This window comes from Oncorhynchus mykiss, chromosome 11, assembly GCF_057628025.1.
Source record: "Oncorhynchus mykiss isolate SJ-2025 chromosome 11, ASM5762802v1, whole genome shotgun sequence".
Taxonomy (NCBI): domain Eukaryota; kingdom Metazoa; phylum Chordata; class Actinopteri; order Salmoniformes; family Salmonidae; genus Oncorhynchus; species Oncorhynchus mykiss.
This window is the reverse complement of record NC_143032.1, coordinates 64,775,302-64,796,344: the sequence shown is the minus strand read 5'-3', so window position 1 is coordinate 64,796,344 and position 21,043 is coordinate 64,775,302. Positions and strand designations below refer to the sequence as shown.

General features: G+C 43.6%; 1 protein-coding gene across 1 annotated transcript in view; it reads left to right on the top strand.

Annotated features, from left to right (window-relative positions):
- The first annotated feature begins 893 nt into the window (after positions 1 to 893).
- The window catches only part of LOC110536207 (calsenilin), a 44,769-nt gene continuing 24,619 nt past the window's right edge, over positions 894 to 21,043 (top strand). Inside the window, exon 1 of the mRNA XM_090190935.1 lies at positions 894 to 1,081. Coding sequence (XP_090047061.1) covers positions 976 to 1,081 — 106 coding nt within the window. The 5' untranslated portion in view covers positions 894 to 975. The remainder of the gene's footprint in view (positions 1,082 to 21,043) is intronic.

The window sequence follows — 21,043 nt, the reverse complement described above, 5'->3', positions numbered from 1 at the left end:
CTCTCTCTACTCTCTCTCTCTCTATCTCTCTCTCTCTCTCTACTCTCTCTCTTCTCTCTCTCTCTCTCTACTCTCTCTCTCTCTCTACTCTCTCTCTCTCTCTCTACTCTCTCTCTACTCTCTCTCTCTCTCTCTACTCTCTCTCTCTCTCTACTCTCTCTCTCTACTCTCTCTTCTCTCTCTCTTCTCTCTCTACTCTCTCTCTCTCTCTACTCTCTCTCTCTCTCTACTCTCTCTCTACTCTCTCTTCTCTCTCTCTTCTCTCTCTACTCTCTCTCTCTCTCTCTATCTCTCTTCTCTCTCTACTCTCTCTCTACTCTCTCTTCTCTCTCTCTTCTCTCTACTCTCTCTCTACTCTCTCTTCTCTCTCTATTCTCTCTCTCTCTCTACTCTCTCTTCTCTCTCTCTCTCTCTCTCTCTCTACTCTCTCTTCTCTCTCTCTTCTCTCTCTTCTCTCTCTCTCTCTCTCTCTCTCTCTCTCTCTCTTGCTCTCTCTTGCTCTCTCTCTCTCTCTCTCTCTCTCTCTCTCTCTTGCTCTCTCTTCATCTGGGTCTGACTCAAGCCCAGCTAGAAAATGTGACACACACACATACACACACACACACATCGTCTGTCCTCTCCACACAATTGTCAGCGTCAGTTCAATCTGTTCTGTGATCTGTCGGGCTGTAGTTTGATATGACAGGTAGAATAGTTATTATCTGAGAGTTGACTTTATTATTAGTTTATTATCTGAGTGGATCACTCTGCAGTGTGTCTCAAAGTCTCATCTTGTCTTGTAGGATTCTTTAGTTGAGTCTAGTGTATAGTTAGCTGTCTCTTCTAGGACTCCTGTATCGATTAGCCTAATCTCATCTCATTGGAGTCTCTAGTCATCTAGTTTGCTACTCTATTCCGAGTTGGAGTCTAGTCTTGTCTAGGGTGGTATAGTCTAGGCACTAGTTGTCTTGTGGAGTCTCATCTGGTGTGGTTGCTATGGGTGCTGTGATGGCAGCTCTCTCCCTGGAGGCCCGGAGGCGTCTGTTTCGCCCCAGCTGTCTGTCTGACTGTCGCCATAGTGCTGCACGCTACCACCGCTCAGGTAGGCTCTCACTTCTCTCTCTACTTCTCTTTATTTTATCTCCTTTTCTCTGTCTGACTGTCACCATAATGCTGCTAGATACCACTGCTCAGCTACTGTACACTATCACATGTACTCTATCTCTCTACTCCCTCAATATATTCTCAAGAACCCATCAGTTGTACACTTTTCCTAAATTCTCCTATTTTCTTTTTTTTATCTTTCTTTTCTCTATCTCTCCCACTCACTCAATCCCTCTAAGTCTCCCTCCACCTGTTGTTGTCTATGAAGCATGTGACCATTTTTTTATGTTCTGAAGATGGATCTACAGTGTTTAAAAGCAGTATTTAGACATGTCCATATTGACATTTGGGTATCTTGTCTGTTTGTGTATCTTGTCTGTTTGTGTATCTTGTCTGTTAGTGTATCTTGTCTGTTTGTGTTTTGGACCCTGTGACTCTGCTACAGTATGACTGTTTTCACCAGCCAGATACGGATAGCATGGATCAATCCTCAGGCTATCTATGGCTCATCTGTCCAGAGTCTGGGGCTGGGACTGGAGCTGGAGATGGGGATGGAGCTGGAGATGGGGTTGTGGTAGGAGCTGGGACTGGAGCTGGAGATGGGACTGGAGCTGGAGATGGGGTTGTGGTAGGAGCTGGGACTGGAGCTGGAGATGGGACTGGAGCTGGAGATGGGGTTGTGGTAGGAGCTGGGACTGGAGATGGAGATGGGACTGGAGCTGGAGATGGGGTTGTGGTAGGAGCTGGGACTGGAGATGGAGATGGAGATGGGGATGGGGCTGGAGCTGGGGCTGTGGTAGGAGCTGGGACTGGAGCTGGAGATGGGGATGGGGCTGTGGTAGGAGCTGGGACTGGAGCTGGAGATGGGGATGGGGCTGGGGCTGTGGTAGGAGCTGGGACTGGAGCTGGAGATGGGCATGGGGCTGGGGCTGTGGTAGGAGCTGGGACTGGAGCTGGAGATGGGGATGGGGCTGGGGCTGTGGTAGGAGCTGGGACTGGAGCTGGAGATGGGCATGGGGCTGGGGCTGTGGTAGGAGCTGGGACTGGAGCTGGAGATGGGGATGGGGCTGGGGCTGTGGTAGGAGCTGGGACTGGAGCTGGAGATGGGCATGGGGCTGGGGCTGTGGTAGGAGCTGGGACTGGAGCTGGAGATGGGGATGGGGCTGGGGCTGTGGTAGGAGCTGGGACTGGAGCTGGAGATGGGCATGGGGCTGGGGCTGTGGTAGGAGCTGGGACTGGAGCTGGAGATGGGGATGGGGCTGGGGCTGTGGTAGGAGCTGGGACTGGAGCTGGAGATGGGCAAATTAGATAATGAGCTAATCTTTGCAGTGATGCTGGCTGCGATGACACACACATGCACACATCAATCAATCAAATGTATTTATAAATCCCTTTTTACATCAGCCATGTCATAAAGTGCTATACAGAGAATTAGAGGGAGCATATTTCAATTCACACAGAACACCAGATAAGACAGGAGAAATACTCCAGATATAACAGACTGACCCTAGCCCCCCGACTTATAAACTATTGCAGCATAAATACTGGAAGTTGAGACAGGAGGGGTCGGGAGAAACTGTGGCCCCGTCCGACGATACCACCGGACAGGGCCAACCAGGCAAAATATAACCCCACCCACTTTGCTAAAGCACAGCCCACACACCACTAGAGGGATACGTATCTTCAACTACCAACTTACCATCCTGAGACAAGCCTGAGTATAGCCCACGAAGATCTCCGCCACGGCACGAACCTGAGGGGGGCGCCAACCCAGACAGGAAGATCACGTCAGTGACTGAACCCACTCAAGTGACCCACCCCTCCTAGGGATGGCGTGGAGAGCACCAGTAAGCCAGTGACTCAGTCGCCATAATAGGGTTAGAGGCAGAGAATCCCAGTGGAAAGAGGGGAACCGGCAGAGACAGCAAGGACGGTTCGTCGCTCCAGTGCCTTTTCGGCCACCTTCACACCCCTGGGCCAGACTACACTCAATCATATGACCTACTGAAGAGATGCGCCTTCAATAAAGACTTAAAGGTTGAGACGGAGTCTGCGTCTCTCACATGGGTAGGTAGACCATTCCATAAAAATGGAGCTCTATAGGAGAAAGCCCTGTCTCCAACTGTTTGTGTAGAAATTCTAGAGACAATAAGGAGGCCTGTGTCTTGTGACCGTAGCGTACTTGTATTGTGACCGTAGCGTACGTGTATTGTGACCGTAGCGTACGTGCAGGTATGTACGGCAGGACCAAATTGGAAAAATAGGTAGGAGCAAGCCCATGTAATGCTTTGTAGGTTAGCAGTAAAACCTTGAAATCAGCCCTAGCCTTAACAGGAAGCCAGTGTAGAGAGGCTAGCACTGGAGTAATGTGATCACATTTTTTGGTTCTAGTCAAGATTATAGCAGCTGTGTTTAGTACTAACTGAAGTTTATTTAGTGCTTTATCCGGGTAGCCAGAAAGTAGAGCATTGCAGTAGTCTAATCTAGAAGTGACACAAGCATGAATACATTTTTCTGCATCATTTTTGGATGGAAAGTTTCAGATTTTTGCAATGTTACGTAGATGGGAAAAAGCTGTCTTTGAAACAGTCTTGATATGTTTGTCAAAAGAGAGATCAGGGTACAGAGTAAGCCGAGGTCCTTCACAGTTTTATTTGAGACGACTGTACAACCATTAAGATTAATTGTCAGATCCAACGAAAGATCTCTTTGATTCTTAGGACCTAGAACTAGCATCTCTGTTTTGTCCGAGTTTAAAAGTAAAACATCTGCCACCATCCACTTCCTTATGTCTGAAACACAGGCTTCCAGGGAGGGCAATTTTGTGGCTTCATTGTTGTACATTATTGAAATGTACAGCTGTGTATCGCCCGCATAGCAGTGAAAGTTAACATTATGTTTCCAAATGACATCCCCAAGAGGTAAAATATATAGTGAAAAGAATAGTGGTACTAAAACGGAATCGAAATGTACAGTTGATTTGTCAGAGGACAAAACCTTCACAGAGACAAACTGATATCTTTCTGACAGATAAGATCTAAACCAGGCCAGAACTTGTCCGTGTAGACCAATTTGGGTTTTCAATCTCTCCAAAAGAATGTGGTTATCGATGGTATCAAAAGTAGCACTAAGGTCTAGGAGCACGAGGACAGATGCAGAGCCTCGGTCTGAAGCCATTAAAAGGTAATTTATCACCTTCACAAGTGCAGTCGCAGTGCAATGATGGGGTCTAAAACCAGACTGAAGAATTTCGTACACATTGTTTGTCTTCAGGAAGGCAGTGAGTTGCTGTGCAACAGCTTTTTCTAAAGAAATTGAGAGGAATGGGAGATTTGATATAGGTCGATAGTTTTTAAAAATATTTTCTGGTCAAGGTTTGTCTTTTTCAAGAGAGGCTTTATTACTGCCACTTTTAGTGAGTTTGGTACACATCCGGTGGATAGAGAGCCGTTTATTATGTTCAACATAGGAGGGCCAAGCACAGGAAGCAGCTCTTTCAGTAGATTAGTTGAAGGTTTAGAGGCCATGACTATTTTCATCAATGTGTCAAGAGATAAAGTATTTCAAAACGTGTTTTCCTTGATCCTAGGTCCTGCCAGTGTTGTGCAGACTCAGGACAACTGAGCTTTGGAGAAATACGCAGATTTAAAGAGGAGTCCGTTATTTGCTTACTAATGGTCTTTTCGTCAAAGATCTTTTCGTTATCACTGCTGAAGTGAAAGCAATCCTCTCTTAGGGAATGCTGCTTTTTAGTTAGCTTTGCAACACGGTCAAAAATACATTTTGGATTGTTATTCTCCTCAAGTTGTAAAAGTAGGATGATGGAGCAGCAGTGAGGGCTCATCGATACCGCACGGTACCGTCTCTCCAAGCTAGTCGGAAGACTTCCAATTTGGTGTAACAGCATTTCCGTTCCAGTTTTCTGGAAGCTTCAGTGCTCAGGTATTTTCTGGGAGCATGCTTCAGGGCTCAGGTATTTTCTGGAAGCATGCTTCAGGGCTCAGGTATTTTCTGGAAGCATGCTTCAGGGCTCAGGTATTTTCTGGAAGCATGCTTCAGGGCTCAGGTATTTTCTGGAAGCATGCTTCAGGGCTCAGGTATTTTCTGGAAGCATGCTTCAGGGCTCAGGTATTTTCTGGAAGCATGCTTCAGGGCTCAGGTATTTTCTGGAAGCATGCTTCAGGGCTCAGGTATTTTCTGGAAGCATGCTTCAGGGCTCAGGTGCGACTGCATTTAGGTTATTACGCAAGGTTACATTTAGTTTCTCAGTTAGGTGGTTAACCGATTTTTGTACTCTGATGTCCTTAGGTAGCTGGAGGGAGTCTGGAAGGGCATCTAGGAATCTTTGGGTTGTCCGAGAATTTATAGCACAGCTTTTGATGATCCTTGGTTGGGTTCTGAGTAGATTATTTGTTGCGATTGCAAACGTAATAAAATGGTGGTCCGATAGTCCAAGATTATGAGGAAAAACATTAAGATCAACAATATTTATTCCACGGGACAAAACTAGGTCCAGAGTATGACTGTGGCAATGAGTAGGTCCAGGAATTCAGGGAACTCAGTGAGGAAAGTTGTATACGGCCCAGGAGGCCTGTAAACAGTAGCTATAAAAAAAAGTGATTGAGTAGACTGCATATGTTTCATGAATAGAAGCTCAAAAGACGAAAACGCAGTCATTTTTTTGTTTGCAAATTGAAATTTGCTATCATAAATGTTAGCAACACCTCCGCCTTTGCGGGTGGTGCAGGGGACATGGTCACTAGTGTAACCAGGAGGAGAGGCTTCATTTAACACAGTAAATTCATCAGGCTTAAGGAATGTTTCAGTCAGGCCAATCACATTAAGATTATGATCAGTGATTAGTTCATTGACTATAACTGCCTTAGAAGTGAGGGATCTAACATTAAGTAGCCCTATTTTGAGATGTGAGGTATCACAATCTCTTTCAATAATGACAGGAATGGAGGAGGTCTAGAGCTTATCGCTCCCCCTAACTGGGAGGGGGCCAGATGCCGACACATCTTTCTAGCTGATTTACACGCTGAAGCTGTGTTGCCCTTGGTGACCTCTGACTGTTTCATCCTAACATCGTTGGTGGCGACGTGGATAACAATATCTCTATACTCTCAACACTCTACAGTTTTAGCCTTAGCCAGTACCATCTTCAGATTAGCCTTAACATCGGTAGCCCTGCCCCCTGGTAAACAGTGTATGATCGCTGGATGATTTGTTTTAAGTCTAATACTGCGGGTAATGGAGTCGCCAATGACTAGGGTTTTCAATTTGTCAGTGCTAATAGTGGGAGGCTTTGGCGTCTCAGACCCCGTAACGAGTGGAGGAGAGACCAGAGAAGGCTCCGCCTCTGACTCCGACTCGTTGCTTAATGGCTGAAAGAGCGACACCGGTTGAGCATTCCTACAGCATTTCCTTCCAGAAGCCATGAGAAAATTGTCCGGCTGCGGGGACTGTGCGAGGGGATTTATACTCTATCTGTACATATTGGTGGCACAGATGCTGTTTCATCCGTTCCTTCACATAAATTATCCTTGCCTAACAATTGCATCTGAAGCTGGGCTTGCAGCACGGCTATCCTCACCATAAGGCGATTGTTCTCCTGTATGTTATGAGTATATTATGAGTACAGCGACTGCAATTAGAAGGCATAATGTTAATGTTACTACTTAGCTTCGGCTGATGGAGGTCCTGTAGAACCATGTCCAGATAAAGCATCCGGGGTGAAAAAGTTAATGAAGAAAGTCGAGCGAGGGCAGGCGGGCAGTCGAGCGAGGGCGGGCGGGCAGGCAGGCAGGCAGGCAGGCAGGCAGAAAACATAATAAGAATAGTACACAAGATTAAATGAAGATTAGGACAAGGATCAGTTTCTTTCACACATACACACACTTTTTGGGTCACAGGATGGCAAGTAGGCTTCCCTAACATGTAGTGTGTAAATATGAGGACATGGAGTATTATGGTTAGTGCTGTGGAGGTAGGAGCAGAGGACAGAGGAGAGGGGAGAGGCTCACCACAGGTCGATTTATCTCTCTCTCTGGCCTCTCCCCGTCTCCATCAATGCATTAGTGCACACACACACACACACACACACACACACACACAGAGACACACACACCTGTCTCTATCACCATCTCACACTCAATGCATTCGCAAGTGCACACTCATGTGTGGATGCACACATACAGAAAAAACAACCATTGTTTAGCACTTGCAGTGTGTGTGTGTGTGTGTGTGTGTGTGTGTGTGTGTGTGTGTGTGTCTGTGTGTGTGTGTGTGTGTGTGTGTGTGTGTGTGTGTGTGTGTGTGTGTGTGTGTGTGTGTGCTTACTAACAGAACAGTGGTCTATGTTAGTTTGATTCAAAAGCACTTTAAAATGAAACCTGTAACATTGCAGTAGAAATCTCGTCTCTATTTCTTTCTGTCTCTAGGAGAGGAAAGGAAAGAGAGAGGGGGAGTATGAATGGGGCGGGGGTGTCTGCTATTTGATCTTTGTGTGTGACTGTGAGTGTGATGTGACTGTGATATGTGTGTGTGTGTATTTGATCCCTCTCTCTTTTCAGTCTGTAAATGTCTTCACCCGTGGTGCCCAAGCAAGAAAGAGTGCAAAGGGGGAGGGGGGGGGGGGGGACCATGGGGGCAGAGAGAGAGAGAGAGGGGGAGGTCAGGGAGAGAGAGAGAATAAAGGATGGATCAGAAGGAGATACTGAGCCTGTGGTTGGAAAGAGTGAAGGAATGAATATGGGGATGGAGGGCAGCTGGAAAGAGAGAGAGAGAGAGAGAGAGAGAGTGGGAGAGGACCAGCAATATGGACAGAAAGAGAGGAGGGGTGGACTGGATGGAGGGATTCACCGGGCTGCCCACTGTAACTTCATCATCGGTGGTTTCTTACAGGAAAGTGGGAGAGAGGAGAGAGAGAGACGGAAGGAGAGTGGGGTGAACAAGTTGAAAGCGATAGCAGCCCCCAGTATTGACATTGGAAAGACAGTGAGAGGGAGAGAGAGAGAGAGAGAGAGTGAAAGAAAGAAAGAGCAAGAAAGAGAGAGCAGAAGAGGAGAGAAGGGAAGACGCCTGGCGGTAAGGGAAGGGCGGTGCTCGCTCTTCAGTCCATTGGATCTCTCTCAGCCCTACACGGACCCAATCCTTTGGACCACTCTGTGGTCACTACCTGGACTAAACTGGACTGGAAATATTGGACCAAACAAGGCCTGGACCATATTAGCCTGAATCAGATCATACCTGGATTGAACCAAACCAGATCTGGACCGGATTCGATTGAACTGGACTGGACTATCTGTTACTGAGAGAAATAGGGAGGAATGGTTGGAAAAAAGAGAAATAAGTGTGAAGATTGTTCGTAGTGCCTTAGAAAGTGGTGACTACAGATCTTTCAGTATCTGTCAGGTCTGTCAGTTATAGTATTGATTATATGGTGGATTGATTGATCGATTAATTGATTTGCTAACAGATCTATACATATAATATGACAAGATCTAAAATAAGGAAGGGAAAGGCCTCTATTTAGGCACGTTGGTTTTATGTTTCATTCACAGAGCGGGAATAGTTTAAGTTCAGAGAATCCGTGTCTTTAAGTTGGTTGTTCTTATATTTCTGTTGATATCGTGGGAAAGATGAGATGATCACAGTGAAGTGATTTCACTCTCACCACTTCCCTTCTACACACTTTCCTGTGTCAGCAAGTCAGTAATCAGATTCACTTCAATGATTCAGAGTTTTAAGACACATCATAAACTGGACATCACATGGATACAGCTGATTGATGGGAATTGTCTAATTCCTAAATGTGTTTTTATCCAGAGATCATTGTCCAACAAATGACAACTCCTATGATGATTGATGTTTACTCTTTGGACTGTAAAGCTGTGTAGTGATGCTCTATCAACTGGCTATATTTCTGGATCTTTGAGAACGACTCTGGAAGAATGACTTCAACTTTAACTTTAGATCCCTCCTCACCATCAAAATAGGCGACCTTTGACTAAACCTCTATTTTCCCACGCATCAGATCTGAAGAGGGCTTTTTTCTGTGTCTACCCACTTTTGGATATTTTCCATTCCATAATCGTTTACATTTAATATCCATTTTGTTGGCCATTCTCTCATGCTGCTCAGTGCCTTATGTTAGTACAACCTGACAGGCTTAGCCAAGCCTCAAAGTATAGCATCTGTTGTTCAACAACAGAGACTATTATTATCACGAACTTTGCACCTGCTGGAGTCTCTCACGCAAGGCCTCTGTGTGTGGGCTTGCCCTCAGCAGGCTCCCCCTGCCCTCTCCCAGCCATGGGGATCCAGATCCAGGGTATGGAGCTGTTCGCCATTGGCGTGGTCATGATAATGTTTGTGGCAGTGCTCAAGGGCTTTGGCATCCTGGAGCCCATGTCCTCCTTTGAAGGTAAGAGCCCTGAGGGGATTCCAGCTGAAGCTGAACATCCAGGGAAGAGGCTGGGAGGCAAAATGCCTGGTGGTCTGTATCTTTTTATTCCTGGTTCAAAAAGGTGGACATGGCATTTAGGTTGACGTTTCAGCATTAACTATCTGCTATCTGAGATAGGGTGTTCAATCTGTATCTGGTATTTGGGAGGAAAAGTTGGTATGCGGTACCTAGGGGTTACACAGTAGATATTCCTGGATCATATCTGGGTATCTAGTGTCTGGGATGGGGCATTTGGTGTGTGATGTCTTGGCATTGGATATATTCTAAGAGAGTATAAATACAAGTCACACACTCTACAGTCTTAGAAAAAAAGGGTTCCAAAAGGGTTCTGTGGCTGTCCCCATACAGTAGGAGAACCATTTTTGGTTCCTGGTAGAGGTAGAACCCTCTTTGTTCCAGGTAGAACTCTTTTGGGTTCCACGTAGAACTCTCTGTTGAAAGTGTTCTACATGGAACCCATGGAAGTAAAAGGGGTTCTTCAAAGGGTTATCCTATGGGGACAGCCAAAGAACCCTTTTTGGTTCTAGATAGCACCTTTTTTTCTAAGAGTGTATACACTGTATTCACTCTTGAATGTGTAAACCTAACCAAACATAAAGCTCCCCTCTTCTGAGGCTGGGGTAGGGCAGTATGTCTCTTGACACTGGGGATTCTGAGATGGGCATTATGGTATCTATTAGGAAATCTTTCTCAAGAGAAAAAGATAGTGGGCATTAAAGTAGAGTGTACACTAAAGGTAAAGTGTAGATTCAGGGTGGTAAAGAATCACATCATAAATAGTTTTAGGCCAAAGTCCAGTCAAAGTGCCCTGTAGTCACTGTGCCAAAGCAATTATAGTTGAAAGCCTTCAACCTCACATTGAAGTGCTTATCACAGGCATCATAAGCATTAGAGAGCATTATACTGTAATGGTAATAGCTATGTGTGCCTTTTACATTCTTATCTAGGAATCAGGTAAATAATGATTTGACACATTTGGTGTTCCTGTGGATAGTTGATTGTGAAGGAGTGGCTCATCCATGAATCATTGCATTCTCTCATTCTATTTTTCTCACTAAATCCCTTCAACTGAACTCAAACTTCTGTCCTCTCTTCTTGCTCTCAATTCCTCTGCAGTGCATCCCTCTTCTTCCCTCCCCCCTTCTCTCTCTCTCTCTCTCTCTCTCTCTCTCTCTCTCTCTCTCTCTCTCTCTCTCTCTCTCTCTCTCTCTCTCAGTCCTTCCACAGTGCATTTTTCTCTCTCCTTCTCCTCCCTATTTCCATCTCCCTCTCTCACAGCTTCAGATAGGCAGGGTCCACACCCAGGTCTAGCATTACCTAGCATTAATTATACATGCAGTATTGAACAGGCTTTCTCTGAGACCGCCTAAATATGGAGCCTGCAGTCCTTCGCCAGGACCCTGAAGGACACTGGCCATCCAGCAATGGCCCCCAAAATCCTCCCCCACTGTTCAGTAGTGTCCCATAATAGCTTTTCCTCTCCTCTTTTTCTCTCACTTTCTCTCTTTTAAGTGACCCTCTGACATATACTCAGTCCCAGCAGACATATACATAGAGAAATACATACCATAATAATAGTTACATAGCCATAATACCTAGTTATATAGCCATAATGCATAGTTATATAGCCATAATACATAGTTACATAACCAAAATTACAGTTACATAGCCATAATACATAGTTATATAGCCATAATACATAGTTATATAGCCATAATACATAGTTATATAGCCATAATGCATAGTTATATAGCCATAATACATAGTTACATAACCATAATTATAGTTACATGGCCATAATAATAGGTATATAGCCATAATAATAGGTACATAGCCATGATAATAATTACATAGCCATAATAATAGGTACATAGCCATAAAATAGGTATATAGCCATAATACATAGTTATATAGCCATAATACATAGTTATATAGCCATAATACATAGTTATATAGCCATAATACATAGTTATATAGCCATAATACATAGTTACATAACCATAATTATAGTTACATGGCCATAATAATAGGTATATAGCCATAATAATAGGTACATAGCCATAATAATAATTACATAGCCATAATAATAGGTACATAGCCATAAAATAGGTATATAGCCATAATAATAGGTACATAGCTATAATAATAGGTATATAGCCATAATAATAGGTACATAGCCATAATAATAGGTATATAGCCATAATAATAGGTACATAGCCATAATAATAGGTATATAGCCATAATAATAGGTACATAGCCATAATAATAATTACATAGCCATAATAATAGGTACATAGCCATGAAATAGGTATATAGCCATAATAATAGGTACATAGCCATAATAATAGGTATATAGCCATAATAATAGGTACATAGCCATAATAATCGGTATATAGCCATAATAATAGGTACAAAGCCATAATAATAATTACATAGCCATAATAATAGGTACATAGCCATAATAATAGGTATATAGCCATAATAATAGGTACATAGCCATAATAATAGGTATATAGCCATAATAATAGGTACATAGCCATAATAATAATTACATAGCCATAATAATAGGTACATAGCCATAATAATATATACATAGCCATAATAATAGGTACATAGCCATAATAATAGGTATATAGCCATAATAATAGGTACATAGCCATAATAATAATTACATAGCCATAATAATAGGTACATAGCCATAATAATAGTCCCATAGCCATAATAATAGGTACATAGCCATAATAATAATTACATAACCATAATAATAGTCCCATAGCCATAATAATAGGTACATAGCCATAATAATAATTACATAACCATAATAATAGATACATAGCCATAATAATAGATACATAGCCATAATAATAGGTACATAGCCATAATAATAGGTACATAGCCAGAATAATATATACATAGCCAGAATAATAGATACATAGACAGAATAATAGATACATAGCCATAATAATAGATACATAGCCATAATAATATATACATAGCCATAATAATAGATACATAGCCATAATAATAGGTACATAGCCATAATAATAGGTACATAGCCATAATAATAGTTACATAGCCATACTAATAGTTACATAGCCATAATAATAGTCCCATAGCCATAATAATAGATACAGTCGTATGAAAAAGTTTGGGCACTCCTCTGAGGCTGCATAATAATTTACTCTGTCGTCACAGAAAATGATCACAGTGGCATGCCATTCATTTTCTAATAAAAGCTGAGTACTGGGGTATTGTCCAGACAAAGATTTTTAGTGTAGCAATATTAAGTTGTATGAAATTAAATCAGATGTGAAAAATAGGCTATGCATTAATGTGGGCACCCTTATCATTCTGTTGATTTGAATACCTGTAACTACTTAGCACTGATGAATTGGAACACACAATTGGTTTGGTGAGCTCATTAAGCCTTGAACTTCATAGACAAGTGCATCCAATCATGAGAAAAGGTATTTAAGGTGGCCAATTGCAAGTTGTTGTTCTCTTTGACTCTCGTCTGAAGAGTGGCAACATGGGGGCCTCAAAACAACTCTCAAATGACCTGAAAACAAAGATTGTTCAACATTATGGTTTAGAGGAAGGCTACAAAGAGATTTAAGCTGTCAGTGTCCACTGTAAGGAACATAGTGAGGAAATGGAAGACCACAGGCACAGTTATGGTTAAGGCCAGAAGTGGCAGGCCAAGTAAAATATCGGAGAGGCAAAGGCGAAGGATGGTGAGAACGGTCAAAAACAGCCCACAGACCACCTCCAAAGACCTTCAACATCATCTTGCTGCAAATGGTGTCACTGTGCATCGTTCAACAATTCAGCGCACTTTGCACAAGGAGAAGCTGTATGGGAGAGTGATGCGGAAGAAGCCTTTCCTGCACACACGCCACAAACAGAGTCGCTTGAGGAATGCAGACGCACATTCGGACAAGCCAGCTTCATTTTGGAATAAGATGCTGTGGACTGATGAAACAAAGGTTGAGTTATTTGGTCATAACAAGGGACATTATGCATGGCGGCAAAAGAACACAGCGTTCCAAGAAAAACACTTGCTACCCACAGTAAAATTAGGTGGGGATGCACATCATGCTGTGTGGCCAGTGCCGGTACTGGGAATCTTGTTAAAGTTGAGGGTCGCATGGATTCCACTCAATACCAGCAGATTCTTGGGAATAATGTTGAAGAATCAGTTACAAAGTTGAAGTTATGCCGGGGCTGGATATTTCAACAAGACAACGACTCAAAACACTGCTCAAAATCTACCCTGGCATTTATGCAGAGGAACAAGCCATCCGGCCATCCCAGTCCCCAGACCTGAATATCATTGAGAATCTGTGGGATGATTTGAAGTGGGCTGTCCATGCTTGGCAACCATCAAACCTAACTGAACTGGAGATGTTTTGTAAGGAAGAATGGTCCAAAATACCTTCATCCAGAATCCAGAAACTCATTAGAGGCTATGGGAAGCGTCTAGAGGCTGTTATTTTAGCAAAAGGAGGCTCTACTAAATATTGATGTGATTTTTCTATTGGGGTGCCCAAATGTATGCACCTGTCTAATTTTGTTTTGATGCATATTGCACATTTTCTGTTAATCCAATAAACCTAATTTCACTACTGAAATATTACTGTGTCCATCAGTTATTTGATAGATCAAAATGAAATTGCTGATCCAAACACACAATTATTTATAAATGGAAATCATGGAAATTGTCAGGGGTGCCCAAACATTTTCATACGACTGTACATAGCCATAATAATAGTCCCATCGCCATAATAATAGATACATAGCCATAATAATAGTCCCATAGCCATAATAATAGATACATAGCCATAATAATAGATACATAGCCATACTTTTTTTTATTTTTATTTTTATTTTACCTTTATTTAACCAGGTAGGCAAGTTGAGAACAAGTTCTCATTTACAATTGCGACCTGGCCAAGATAAAGCAAAGCAGTTCGACAGATACAACAACACAGAGTTACACATGGAGTAAAACAAACATACAGTCAATAATAAAGTATAAACAAGTCTATATACAATGTGAGCAAATGAGGTGAGAAGGGAGGTAAAGGCAAAAAAGGCCTTGGTGGCAAGGTAAATACAATATAGCAAGTAAAACACTGGAATGGTAGTTTTGCAATGGAAGAATGTGCAAAGTAGAAATAAAAATAATGGGGTGCAAAGGATCAAAATAAATAAATAAATTAAATACAGTTGGGAAAGAGGTAGTTGATAGGGCTAAATTATAGGTGGGCTATGTACAGGTGCAGTAATCTGTGAGCTGCTCTGACAGTTGGTGCTTAAAGCTAGTGAGGGAGATAAGTGTTTCCAGTTTCAGAGATTTTTGTAGTTCGTTCCAGTCATTGGCAGCAGAGAACTGGAAAGAGAGGCGGCCAAAGAAAGAATTGGTTTTGGGGGTGACTAGAGAGATATATCTGCTGGAGCGTGTGCTACAGGTGGGAGATGCTATGGTGACAAGCGAGCTGAGATAAGGGGGGACTTTACCTAGCAGGGTCTTGTAGATGACATGGAGCCAGTGGGTTTGGCGACGAGTATGAAGCGAGGGCCAGCCAACGAGAGCGTACAGGTCGCAATGGTGGGTAGTATATGGGGCTTTGGTGACAAAACGGATTGCACTGTGATAGACTGCATCCAATTTGTTGAGTAGGGTATTGGAGGCTATTTTGTAAATTACATCGCCAAAGTCGAGGATTGGTAGGATGGTCAGTTTTACAAGGGTATGTTTGGCAGCATGAGTGAAGGATGCTTTGTTGCGAAATAGGAAGCCAATTCTAGATTTAACTTTGGATTGGAGATGTTTGATATGGGTCTGGAAGGAGAGTTTACAGTCTAACCAGACACCTAAGTATTTGTAGTTGTCCACGTATTCTAAGTCAGAGCCGTCCAGAGTAGTGATGTTGGACAGGCGGGTAGGTGCAGGTAGCGATCGGTTGAAGAGCATGCATTTAGTTTTACTTGTATTTAAGAGCAATTGGAGGCCACGGAAGGAGAGTTGTATGGCATTGAAGCTTGCCTGGAGGGTTGTTAACACAGTGTCCAAAGAAGGGCCGGAAGTATACAGAATGGTGTCGTCTGCGTAGAGGTGGATCAGAGACTCACCAGCAGCAAGAGCGACCTCATTGATGTATACAGAGAAGAGAGTCGGTCCAAGAATTGAACCCTGTGGCACCCCCATAGAGACTGCCAGAGGTCCGGACAACAGACCCTCCGATTCGACACACTGAACTCTATCAGAGAAGTAGTTGGTGAACCAGGCGAGGCAATCATTTGAGAAACCAAGGCTGTTGAGTCTGCCGATGAGGATGTGGTGATTGACAGAGTCGAAAGCCTTGGCCAGATCAATGAATACGGCTGCACAGTAATGTTTCTTATCGATGGCGGTTAAGATATCGTTTAGGACCTTGAGCGTGGCTGAGGTGCACCCATGACCAGCTCTGAAATCAGATTGCATAGCAGAGAAGGTATGGTGAGATTCAAAATGGTCAGTAATCTGTTTGTTGACTTGGCTTTCGAAGACCTTAGAAAGGCATGGTAGGATAGATATAGGTCTGTAGCAGTTTGGGTCAAGAGTGTCCCCCCCTTTGAAGAGGGGGATGACCGCAGCTGCTTTCCAATCTTTGGGAATCTCAGACGACACGAAAGAGAGGTTGAACAGGTTAGTAATAGGGGTGGCAACAATTTCGGCAGATAATTTTAGAAAGAAAGGGTCCAGATTGTCTAGCCCGGCTGATTTGTAGGGGTCCAGATTTTGCAGCTCTTTCAGAACATCAGCTGAATGGATTTGGGAGAAGGAGAAATGGGGAAGGCTTGGGCGAGTTGCTGTTGGGGGTGCAGTGCTGTTGACAGGGGTAGGAGTAGCCAGGTGGAAAGCATGGCCAGCAGTAGAAAAATGCTTATTGAAATGTTCAATTATGGTGGATTTATCAGTGGTGACAGTGTTTCCTATCTTCAGTGCAGTGGGCAGCTGGGAGGAGGTGTTCTTATTCTCCATGGACTTTACAGTGTCCCAGAACTTTTTTGAGTTAGTGTTGCAAGAAGCAAATTTCTGCTTGAAAAAGCTAGCCTTGGCTTTTCTAACTGCCTGTGTATAATGGTTTCTAGCTTCCCTGAACAGCTGCATATCACGGGGGCTGTTCGATGCTAATGCAGAACGCCATAGGATGTTTTTGTGTTGGTTAAGGGCAGTCAGGTCTGGGGAGAACCAAGGGCTATATCTGTTCCTGGTTCTAAATTTCTTGAATGGGGCATGTTTATTTAAGATGGTTAGGAAGGCATTTTTAAAAAATATCCAGGCATCCTCTACTGACGGGATGAGGTCAATATCCTTCCAGGATACCCCGGCCAGGTCGATTAGAAAGGCCTGCTCGCTGAAGTGTTTCAGGGAGCGTTTTACAGTGATGAGAGGAGGTCGTTTGACCGCTGACCCATTACGGATGCAGGCAATGAGGCAGTGATCGCTGAGATCTTGGTTGAAGACAGCAGAGGTGTATTTAGAGGGGAAGTTGGTTAGGATGATATCTATGAGGGTGCCCATGTTTAAGGCTTTGGGGAGGTACCTGGTAGGTTCATTGATAATTTGTGTGAGATTGAGGGCATCAAGTTTAGATTGTAGGATGGCTGGGGTGTTAAGCATGTTCCAGTTTAGTTCGCCTAGCAGCACGAGCTCTGAAGATAGATGGGGGGCAATCAGTTCACATATGGTGTCCAGAGCACAGCTGGGGGCAGAGGGTGGTCTATAGCAGGCGGCAACGGTGAGAGACTTGTTTTTAGAGAGGTGGATTTGTAAAAGTAGAAGTTCAAATTGTTTGGGTACAGACCTGGATAGTAGGACAGAACTCTGCAGGCTATCTTTGCAGTAGATTGCAACACCGCCCCCTTTGGTGGTCTTCCTAAGCCAGGATTCAGACACAGCTAGAACATCCGGGTTGGCAGAGTGTGCTAAAGCAGTGAATAGAACAAACTTAGGGAGGAGGCTTCTAATGTTAACATGCATGAAACCAAGGCTATTACGGTTACAGAAGTCGTCAAAAGAGAGCGCCTGGGGAATAGGAGTGGAGCTAGGCACTGCAGGGCCTGGATTCACCTCTACATCGCCAGAGGAACATAGGAGGAGTAGAATAAGGGTGCGACTAAAAGCAATAAGAATTGGTCGTCTAGAACGTCTGGAACAGAGAGTAAAAGGAGGTTTCTGGGGGCGATAAAATAGCATCAAGGTATAATGTACAGACAAAGGTAAGGTAGGATGTGAATACAGTGGAGGTAAACCTAGGTATTGAGTGATGAAGAGAGAGATATTGTCTCTAGAAACATCATTGAAACCAGGAGATGTCATTGCATGTGTGGGTGGTGGAACTAATAGGTTGGATAAGGTATAGTGAGCAGGACTAGAGGCTCTACAGTGAAATAAGCCAATAAACACTAACCAGAACAGCAATGGACAAGACATATTGACATTAAGGAGAGGCATGCTTAGTCGAGTGATCAAAAGGGTCCAGTGAGTGGAGAGGTTGGTTGAGGGTCACGGCGATTTAGACAGCTAGCCAAGCCAACCGGTAGCAAGCTAGCATAGGATGGAGTCTGTTGTTAGCCACCTCTTGCGTTCGGTCAGTAGATTAGTGGGGTTCCGTGAGGTAGAGGGGATTAATCCAAATCACACAACAACAACAAAAATAAGAACAATAGATATAGTTATAGAGGCCCGAGAAGAAAACATAATAATAATAAAAATAAATAAATTGTCCGATTGTCTATTCAGATAGCAGCCGGTAAGACAGCTAACGGTTAGCGGGCCGCAGATGGGCGTTCAGGTAACGTCGCGACAGAGGAGCCAGCCGGATCTCCTTCAGGTAGATAACGTCGGCAGTCCAGTTGTGAAGGCCCGGTGGGGCTCCGCGTAGGCAGTGAAACGGGTCCGGATAGGTGACTGCAGCCCAGGAGTGAATGATGGAACTCAGGAGTGATTGACGGAGCTGGCTAGCACCGGAACAATCGATGTTTGCTCCGGAATCGACGAAAGCCGACTGTCACACGGATAGCAGCTAGCTAGCTGTGAGATCCGGGTATGAATGTCCAGAGAGCATACTAATAGGTACATAGCCATAATAATAGATACATAGCCAAAATAATAGGTACATAGCCATAATAATAGATACATAACCATAAAAATAGGTACATAGCCATAATAATAGGTACATAGCCGTAATAATAGGTACATAGCCATAATAATAGGTACATAGCCATAATAATAGGTACATAGCCATATACCCATAGTATGGCCCTGAGTCCAAGGTCCTTCAAATCGATCAGCAGTCAAACAAGGCCACCTAGTATTTAGCAACAGGTCCATTAACCACCACTATCCAATACTGTGTATGGGTGTCTGCTTGTGCATGTTTGTGTTTGTTTGTGTGTTTGTGCGTTTTGGTGGATGTGTGTCACACAAATCCCTAGTTGTTGCTTTAGATTTTAGACGTTTCACCAGTCCTAATGTGTGTTATATTTTTTGTCTGTTTGGTGTATTTCTGGTATGTCTGGTGGTGCTGTGTATTTTGGGTTGTGTGTGGCGTCAGTGAGATGTGTCTGGCCTTTAATGTTATAATGGCAGTGGACTGATCAATACAGTCTGGACTTCTGCCAACTACTTCCTTCTACTGCCACCAGAGGACAGTAATGATAACCACCTTTATTTCAATGGAGTCATATTGTCTTCGTCTGTCTGTCTGTCTGTCTGTCTGTCTGTCTGTCTCTCTCTGTGTGTGTGTGTGTGTGTGTGTGTGTGTGTGTGTGTGTGTGAGAGAGTTGAAAAACAGTAGTATTAGGACCTTGAATTAAAGAGATGGGTTTTTGGCAAGTGTCACAGGCCTCGAGGGAACTATTGTCCAGTGAATTACTGTATCTGCTCTATCTGACTGTGTCTGACTATTTTACGTCCCAAATGGCACCATATTCCCTATATAGTGCACTACTTTTGACTAGGGCCCACAGGGCTCTTGTCAAAAGTAGTGCACGATATAGAGAATATGTTTCCATTTGGGAATCGTCCGGTGTGAAGCCTCTGCCTGCTGAGAGCTGTGTTAATGAACTCTGGAGAGACAAGAACAATTAGACTTGAACTGGATCACAGAGCCTGCTGGGGACATGGGATTTAGGACAAATGGGCTGGGTCTCATTACTGTAAACTAAAGCGTCTTCTTTTCCTTTTCTCCTCTTCATCATCTACACTAATCTGAAAACATAGGCTTGGTATAAGCAATTTCTATTGGGTATCAGCTTTCACCTGTCTTTTTCTATCAGATCAGAGCAGATGAAGGAGACGAGGAGAGGAAGCCACTTTAAACGGTTGGTATGCAGCCATATACACTGACTCCTTAAAGGCAAATGGGTATACTGACAAGCACTGCATCAATTTTGTGGAAATACCTTGTTAAACATCTTTGTAGTGAATGCAGACATCTTATTACAGATTTGTCGTGTAAGCAGGGAGTACGGAGGGATTTATTTTGTCGCTGGAACTGTCGCTAAATATAGTTGGTTTTTCACAATTATTTGAAAGAAATGTGTTAGGTTCCTTCTGTATCTGTGGATAGTTTTCACAGGAGTTCACAGGTTAATGGGATAAAGAGAATGAGAGGAGGAGGGGAAGCCAAGAAGGAGGGATGGCAGAGAGTAAATTCTCACGGTTAAGTGATGCATGTCTGTTCGTTCATCAGAGTTTTGATTCAGTGGGATGATATCAGTAACCTCTAACCTGGCTGTCCCAGGGCTTGGGAGTTAAAGGACGGGACAATAAGTAAACAATTGGAATACTTTTTGGGGAAAACAAACAGCGTGGGATTTGTCATGGAAAGAAGGATTTTACTTGTTCCCTCTACTTTCAGTTTTATTTGAGAGACTGTTTTCAGTCTTTTAGAATATCATTGAGCATGAGTCTGGTCAAATAGCTTTTCATGGCTTCAACTTAAATCTCTTTGCATCACAGTTGGAACTATTCTCTCTAGAACTGTAGAACTCTATAGGAACTTTATAGCATCCCAAGGATCTAAAGCCATATCTGTCTTTAGTTTGAGAGACAGATGGTATTTTATTGAAAGACAGAGAGAAAGAGCGAACAGAGGGAGAAAGAACTGAGAGAGAGAGGACAGAGAGAATTTTCACGCTGGGGGAACAAAAAGACGGAAAGACGGAGGAAGAAGGGGAGATGAGTGTCAGGTGGGAGTCGGAGGGGCTACAGACTGTTGGGATCGTCTGCCTTGTATTAATGTTCCTCAAACTGATGCACCTACTGGGACTCATCGACATCACAGAGACCGGTGAGAGAGGGGGGGTGGAGGGAGAGAGAGAGGTTGGATGTAGATGGAAGAGAGAGAGGGAGATTGAGAGAGAGAGAGAGAGGGGAGAGGTTGGATGGAGGGAGAGAGAGAGCGGTTGGATGGATGGAGAGGGAGGGAGGGAGGG